This window comes from Diadema antillarum, unplaced genomic scaffold, assembly GCF_040938485.1.
Source record: "Diadema antillarum isolate AM-2024a unplaced genomic scaffold, OU_Dant_1.0 scf00000024, whole genome shotgun sequence".
In the NCBI taxonomy this organism is placed as follows: Eukaryota; Metazoa; Echinodermata; class Echinoidea; order Diadematoida; family Diadematidae; genus Diadema; species Diadema antillarum.
This window is the reverse complement of record NW_027270913.1, coordinates 3,224,450-3,233,482: the sequence shown is the minus strand read 5'-3', so window position 1 is coordinate 3,233,482 and position 9,033 is coordinate 3,224,450. Positions and strand designations below refer to the sequence as shown.

At 39.2% G+C, this 9,033-nt stretch overlaps 1 protein-coding gene across 1 annotated transcript; it reads left to right on the top strand.

Annotated features, from left to right (window-relative positions):
* Positions 1 to 4,481: 4,481 nt before the first annotated feature.
* LOC139732711 (uncharacterized) lies at positions 4,482 to 5,378 on the top strand. The gene has a single exon (XM_071643567.1). The coding sequence runs from the start codon at positions 4,482 to 4,484 to the stop codon at positions 5,376 to 5,378; it is 897 nt and encodes a 298-aa protein (XP_071499668.1).
* Positions 5,379 to 9,033: the final 3,655 nt, after the last annotated feature.

Here is a 9,033-nt window from a genome sequence, read left to right as displayed (position 1 = left end):
CTATTGTAGAGAATTCTCTTTTAGAGATGCTGACAATGTATTGCAAATGTGAACAAACAGCATGTATCTATTGTGTGTCGTCCTCGAACAACACCAACATCCATCATGAAGGTGAAACGACAACCACTCACAGTATATAGGGCCTGTAAGCAAATATCAAAGCGAAGATAGCTTGATAAGGCAGCTATAAGCAATCTTAACCCTATAAAGCCCAAGGGGGCACAATGTGCCTCCCTACCAGATTTTCATTTGCCACTCCTTCGCCCTTCATCCGATTTCAACCAAATTTGGTGACTTTTCCTAAAATCTTACTGCAAACATTTTGATATATAATTCACCTATATTTTATGTTGCTGGTTGCCATGGCAACCATAAACTGAACAACCATGTCAGTCAGATTTTGCATTTTTTTTCTGTTCCCATTTCATTTAACAGTATTACAGTGTATGAAATGGGTGTTTCTTGGCTAAAATTCGTTGAAGGAGCAAAATTTGAAGTAATTATGGTCCTGGGAAGTTTTTCTTATTATTTCCTATGTTTTTATGTGAAAAGGCATGAAACAATAGATAAAATAGAGATAACTGAAAACAATAGTATTTTCAAAAGATTGCCCTTCTATTTTGTGTCATTTTGATTCCTTCACCAAATTATGCCGCTAATATCAGGAGTTTATCATCAATCTGCAACCTCAAAATTCCACTGTAATGCAAATATGAAATCTCATAACTACTATATTATGCACCCATCCCAGACATTTCATATCAGGTCTCATAATATAATTTCTGTATGCTGATATGAGTAGCGCCCCATGTGGTAACCTTGAAAAATTCCAACCATAACAAATAGTAATATCCCACTTACTTATCATTTGTGGCAAATATGAAAATGATTGGTCTATCTAAAACATATATAATGGGAATGAAGAAATTATAGAGAAAAATCATGTTTTTAGCATATTTCCTGTGTATTTCTTTATATTTTGGTAAATAGCGCCCTCCATGGGTGACCTTGAGAAAATTCAAACGTAAGGTCATGTAGAATATGAGTTACTCTACCCATGTGCCAAATATGACGATGATACATCAAATAATAAAAAAGTTATATAGGGGAGGCACAATGTGCCCCCCCCCCCCCCCTTGGGCCTGCGAAGGGTCAAAATAGCTTGGGCTTAATAGGGTTAAGACACATATAGATGAGGAAATTCTTCCTTCCATTTTCTTTGGATTGTCGCAATTTAGTGGTCTTGTTCGTTCTTGGACGTGTCTTAGCTCTTTTACCTGTCTTGCCAGTGCTTGTTATATCCTGTTTGTTGGCCTCATCTTTGCTGGATTCATACTTTCTATTTAGTTTGACCAACCCCTAAACAAAACGATATGTTTATGAATATGCATTCATTTGATTTGGTCAATGTTGCTGAGAGTACGTATTTGATTTGGTGACCACGCTTTTTTTTTCTTACCCCAGTATAGCAGATGTTACCGGTGGGACCCACAATCTACAAGCTTCACTTTTTAGTGGATTCACCAATTTTCAGCCCGAAATTATTTATCACTCAAATCATCCTCTTCATTAATTTTCATCGGAAGTATAATCTACCCTGATTTGGGGAATTACTTATATTGAAATTATCTTTTCTATTATTCAGATTGTGTGTACATTTGTGTGTTATTATTTTTGTTAAGATGCAGTAAAAAAAAAAACCTTGAACTTGAATTATCCTCATAAGGCTTGCCATCCTAGGCACTTGTGCGGAGAAATTTTGATGAGAAATATTGACTCTTATTTGTGATTCAAGAAGTAACTTATGATGTGGTCGTACCGATACTGTCTGATCTCAATGAAGTCTAGACATGGCTATTAACTCTTGGGATGACTGTAGCCCTTCTATACCCCACCCCAGCATAACACAGCATCTCGCTCTAGTTAAGCACAATGGTCTATTTTGATGATGTTTACGCGAGGTACCACAATATTTCCATGCTAAATGAAAAAAAAGGTATTCTCTTCGCCCCTAGGCAACAAAATTTCACGACAAAGCACCGACCAAAAAACAAAATAATAAAACACATTAGACCACTGATTTCTGCCAAACATGTTTCCACATGGGTGCGCAAGCGCTCCAGAAAATTCTGAAATTAGGTGAAATGTTGTTGTTTACATGCCCATGCTTTCAAACTTTTGGAATCTCCTTTTTCATCTTCCTGTACACCGAATATCAATACATCTATTCAGACTTATTGGCACTGAAAAGAATGACCATATTTTCGAAGTAAGAGCGACAGTCAATTTTTAGATTATGCACTCGCACACACCAGTATGGGAATGAGCGAAATACAGTACATTCCAGGATTAGCAATATCTACTTTAACAGATATGATCTTCACTGTTGTCCAATGTTAAATTCTACAATCCTAGATACTGGAAGACGAAAGATTTCTAGCTCCCTGGTATCATTATCACTTCCTGTGAAAACTTTGAACACAAACCCAAGAACGCTGACAACCGTATGAAAGTTATGTGAAAATCAGAGCACGTTGCCAAGTTTACTTGGGTCTGAACCAAAACCAAGTTCATTGACTGTATATTAACTGCAAGCTGTGAAGAAACAAAATGAGATTGTGCAATCTTGTTGCCGACCTTCAAGCGACCTTTCAATTAACAAATGATTGTTTCCTTCCGTGTAGAAGCACCCGATTACAAGCCCTGAACATAGAGCTACAATCTCGCATCATATTCATCTGATTTGCAGTTGTAAACCAGGAGAAAATTCGCGATTGCCAAGGTTGACACTCGTTCGAAACTTTTTCATATTAAACGAGGGATTCTACCCTATCTATTTCTATCTTGCTTCTTTGTTTTTAGTGTGCATGTATGTATGTATGTGTGTGTGTGTGTGTGTGTGTGTGTGTGTGTTGGTGTGTGTGTTTGATTAAAACAGACTGGTTGCGCTACTTGTCTTTTTTATAACATTCCAGACTGAATACACTTGCAGAATATTTGGCTATAAAGTATGTTATGTATGATATCCACTTACACAATCAAACACAGACAGACAGACAGACAGACAGACAGACAGACAGACAGACAGGTGACTTTCTGCCCCCCCCCCCCCCACCCCATTCTTGCCTGCTTTGGCCTCCTACTTTTCTATATACGACTATATTTTGGGCTTTTGTTCTTTGTGGAGAAAAGCTTGCTTCTATCATTATTGGGCATTAGTATAGTTGACGTGGTTAGCTATACTCAATGGAAAAATTAAAAGACATCATTGATTAACTCAAAGGGACGAAATTTTGAGTGAACAAAGTGAAGCAAAGCTAAACGGCCATTAGTATTAAAATGTATAGGCCTACACATGAGATTATGTCACTTGGTCATAGGTAATAAAACAACCACTGGAGAGGCCCATTAAACTCAAGCAAAGAAAATATATTTAAAAAAAATCACATTTCATTTTTTCTACCCTAAAGAAAGATCCATTGACTTACCTCTTTAAAAACAGCAGGGGAATAACATTACCCTTAATCAATTATGTCAACAACAAGTCAAAGAAACATCATTTTCATGAAAAAACGAATTCTATGAAATACTCTTAATATTTTCTTAATAGGTGTTCTGGTGTGATGTCACAAGATATAGTAGCCTTTACATCCTACAGTTGTTGTTGTTGATTTAAAGAAAGAAAGAAGAGAACAGTAGCGGGAATGAAACTTAAAAAAAAAATCAAAACTGTTGCACGAATTAACCAATTTTCCTCAAACTTTCACCGATGTGTTCTACTAATAATTGATGGATTCGCATTGCCTCACACTCTTTTTGGGAGTGATAATGTCACTAAACGTTTCATATTCCTGAACAGCATATATTCTATAATATATATGCACATCGGCATGCAAAACAAAAAATAAGCCGTGTGTAAGCTGGACTCCTCGAAACAGTGAGGTTGAGCTGAAATAAATTCGTAAATATACCACGATGTCGGAAGTATGGAATAACCAGATCAACTTTTCCGCTGAAAAGTCAATCCACGCGTTACTAGCGTTCTTTTACAAATCCTTCTACATAATCCCCATGAATTAACCAAGTTTGTGGTGTTTAAGATGCATGAATATGCATGCCAATAATGACTGATGCGAAATTGAATGTTGCTTAAAGGGGGAATCTACTGAGCGGCGAACGTTTGCGAACGGAGAGAGAGGGCGCTATGGACTGAGACGCACGCGGCAATTTCGTTTGTCTCGCAAAAGTAACAAAATTTCACCAAATTGGGACGTCTACTTCATTTTTTCGGGTCTCACATTCTAACAAAACGACAAAGTTAGAAACATCGCCTGAGGATGGACCAACAAAAATCTGCTCGGCCGCAACGGTTAGCCGCTACAAAGGCAAAAAACTATGGTCCTTCTGTGAGAAAACCCGCAACCCAGGTACGTGCAAACAGCCCGTCAAGTCCGAACCCGAAGGTCACTAACCCTACGCCCATGACTCCGGCCGCTTCCCAGCGAGAGTCGTTGGAAGGCCAAACAGCCAGCGATGCGGAATCTGTTGAACTGGTGCCTGATGACGTCACAAATATGGCTGTCGCATCCACGACGGTAACCAACCCAACGCACCCAGATCGAGGCACCACTATGCCCGCCGACAAGGAAGTACCGGCCTCTGCACCTCCCAATGTGCAAACCCCTGGAAGCTTGGACGCATATTTCAAGGAAGCTACCAGCGGATTCAATAAAATGATCCAAGACGCTGTCGACAAGTTCCTTGGGAAGTTGAGCGATCTTGAGGCCAACATTGAAGCTTCTATCCAATTTGAGAGCAAACGGGTCGATGATCTCGAAGTCAAACAAAAGGAAATGGAAGGTAGAATGAAAAGAATGGAAAAAGAAATTGCCGAACTCCGCTCCGAAGTATTGAAGAACAAAGCGGAAACAAACAAAACCGAAAGAATATCTAGGAGGAATAACATCCGCATCGTGGGGATCCCTGAAACACCAAATGACCAGAGGGAAGACTGCGCCCACATCGTCGAAGACATCCTGCGGTCCAAATTCAAGATGACCACAAAGGTGGAGCGAGCTCATCGTGATGGTCGCAAGGTGGAAGGTCGTCCCAGGCACATCTTGATAAAGTTTCTCTCATACAGAGAAAAAGTAGATGTCATCCGTCGTGCCAGGGAAATCCTAAAGGACGAGCGATATTTCATGATCGACGACTTGACGCAGACTGACCTGGAAGAAAAACAGAAATGGAAGAAACAAGTCCAAGAAATGTACAGCAAAGGTACCAAGTTGAGATTCTATGCCGGAAAATGGCGCCAAACCGGAGGCGTTCCCTTTAATTTCGAGATGGCATCTGCAAATGGGTACCATCCGAACTGAATACAATATCAGCCGAGTATTATATTTTTCTCTACTTATGCAATGAACCTGCTGCACAGTATATTACAGCAGGTGTGACTTGCTCAAATTTGGTTTGTGTCTTGAACCAGTTGCACAGTGTATTACAACCCTTCAGCAGTTAACGTACGCAAGCTACATTTCACTATCATTAATGAAACACGCTTAAGCATGACTATTCAGTTTGTATAGTTGCCCAGGGTGAATTATACAGTCGGATCTTTTTGTTCAGTGTGGCATCTGCAAATGGGTGCCATCTGAACTGAATTCAGTATCAGCCGAGTATCACATTTTTCTCCACTCACGCAATGAATCGGCTGCACAGTGTATTACAGCAGGTGTAACTTGCTCAAATTTGGTGTGTCTTGGTTACTAGTGTTGCCCCTGGCAACCTTGTTCTTATCCTAAATCATGTAAAGAGTTCCTCAGTGTTAGTCTTGTTGGCGCATAGGGAGTGGGTGATGTTTTGCTCTCCAACTGTGGGAGAGGAGAAATCCGTATTGAATGAATGATAAAAAAACCCGGTTGACTCATATATGTTCCTGGTAAACATGTCCATTTATGGCATTACTGGTTTCCTCCAAATGGATTCCTCAAGTATAGGTTTCCTTTTAGGCTGTAGGAGTTTTACCTGGCCGACATGACGGTTGTCAAGTCACTTCATTGTGATTAGAGTCTGCACGATGTCATGATCCATCCCAACCAAATCTAAATGTATGAAGTGATAAATATATATATATATATATATATATATATATATATATATATATATATATGTATACACATATATATTTCAATCAATAGTAGCTCAATTCAGAACCTTAACAGCCGATTTTTTGAAAATAGAGCTACATGTTTTAGTATGCTCCCAAATTACCCAACCTTTTAGCAGTCAACGTACGCAAGCTATACACACTTCATTATCATTAATGCAAAACGCTTAAGCATTTTATGCAGATTGTTTAGTCAACTAGGGTGATTTGTCCAGTCTGTTTTTTTTTTTTTTTTTTTCTATTCAGAATGGCATCTACAAAGGGTGCTATCTGAACTGAATACAGTATCAGCCGAGTGTTATATTCTTCTCCACTCATGCAGTGGACCGGCTGCACAGTGTATTACAGCAGGTGTGACTTGCTCAAATTTGGTTTGTGTCTTGAACCAGTTGCACAGTGTATTACAACCCTTCAGCAGTTAACGTACGCAAGCTACATTTCACTATCATTAATGAAACACGCTTAAGCATGACTATTCAGTTTGTATAGTTGCCCAGGGTGAATTATACAGTCGGATCTTTTTGTTCAGTATGGCATCTGCAAATGGGTGCCATCTGAACTGAATTCAGTATCAGCCGAGTATCACATTTTTCTCCACTCACGCAATGAATCGGCTGCACAGTGTATTACAGCAGGTGTAACTTGCTCAAATTTGGTGTGTTTTGGTTACTAGTGTTGCCCCTGGCAACCTTGTTCTTATCCTAAATCATGTAAAGAGTTCCTCAGTGTTAGTCTTGTTGGCGCATAGGGAGTGGGTGATGTTTTGCTCTCCAACTGTGGGAGAGGAGAAATCCGTATTGAATGAATGATAAAAAAACCCGGTTGACTTATATATGTTCCTGGTAAACAAATCCATTACTGGTTTCCTCCAAATGGATTCCTCAAGTATAGGTTTCCTTTTAGGCTGTAGGAGTTTTACCTGGCCGACATGACGGTTGTCAAGTCACTTCATTGTGATTAGAGTCTGCACGATGTCATGATCCATCCCAACCAAATCTAAATGTATGAAGTGATAAATATGTACACACATATATATTTCAATCAATAGTAGCTCAATTCAGAACCTTAACAGCCGATTTTTTGAAAATAGAGCTACATGTATTAGTATGCTCCCAAATTACCCAACCTTTTAGCAGTCAACGTACGCAAGCTATACACACTTCATTATCATTAATGCAAAACGCTTAAGCATTTTATGCAGATTGTTTAGTCAACTAGGGTGATTTGTCCAGTCTGTTTTTTTTTTTTTTCTATTCAGAATGGCATCTACAAAGGGTGCTATCTGAACTGAATACAGTATCAGCCGAGTGTTATATTCTTCTCCACTCATGCAGTGGACCGGCTGTCTGTACAATGTATTTATAATATGTTAACCTGTATTTTGTTGGAATTTGGTGTGTGCTTTGTTCGCTATAGAGTTTTACTTGGCAACCGTGTACTTGCACCATATAGTGATGGTTGGCGGTACCAGGGTGTTGGTCTTCTTGGGGCATAGGGATGGGGTGATCCTTTGCTCCGTAGTTATGGAACAGGAGAAATCCGTATAAATGATAAAAACGGTTTATTCATAGATGTTCCTTGTGAACAAGCCCGTTGCTGGTTCTTTCCAAATTGATTCCTCGGGCAAGGATTCCCTTACGCTGTAGCTGCCTGAGATCTGTACCCTGCAGGCATGATGGTTGTCAGATCAATTTATTGTAATCTAGAGCCTGCACGGGATTAGGATTCATTGTAGTTGAATTTATGGTTATATCATAGTGTATGTGATAAATATATTGATATGATTGCCGGAATTTTATTGCGATTAGATCCAGCACGGGATATGGTCCGTGACAACCAAATCCACGCCTACCGCATTATCCATGTGAGAGATATTTGTTATGATTCTCAATATTCATCAAACCCACCTGCAATTAAAGTTTTTTTTTTTTGTTGTTGTTGATAAATACCCTTATGATATAATGATAGTAAGTTATATCCTTTTGTTGAGATATAGTTTTTTTTTTTTTTTCTGATTAATTGACATCAGCCGAATGCTATATTTTTCTCCACTCACGCAGTGGACAGGCTGCACAGTGTATTATAATACAATTGGCGTGACAATAGGCCCTACATAATTCTGTTAACCTGCATTTCCTTCGAATTTGGCGTGTGCCTTGCGCTTTAGAGTTGCCCTTGGCAACCGTGTACCTGCCCTATGTAGTAACTGTTGGCGGTCCCAGCGTGTGGATCTTGTTGTTGTTGTTGATATATACCCTTTACGATAACGACAATAAGTTAATAAAATGTGTTTGGGTGTTTTTCTTTTTCTCTCTCACTCTCTCTTGGTCGAAATATTTTTCTGATTAATTGGCATACCAATTCAGAACTCAATCAGCTGATGTTTTAAATATCTAGGTATGCTCCCAAATTACTCAACCTTTTAGCAGTCAACGTACACAAGCTAAATTTCATTATCATTATTGAAACACGCTTAAGCATCTTATACAGGTTGTATAGTTATCCAGGGTGAATTGTTCAGTTTGTTCTTCTTGTTCAGGGTGGCATCTGCCAACGGGTGCCGACAGTATCAGCCGAGTATTGTATTCTTCTCCACTCACGCAGTGGACCGGCTGCACAGTTTGATACAATTTATTACAACATACTATGTCAATTTGTAACTTGTTCGAATTTGGTGTGTGCTTTGTTCGCTATAGAGTTGCTCTTGGCAACCGTGTATTTGCCCTACATGTTCTTTTTGTCCAGGATGGCATCTGCCAACGGGTGCCATCAGAACTGACAGTATCAGCCGAGTATTGTATTCTTCTCCACTCACGCAGTGGACCGGCTGCACAGTTTAATACAGTTTATTACAATATATTATG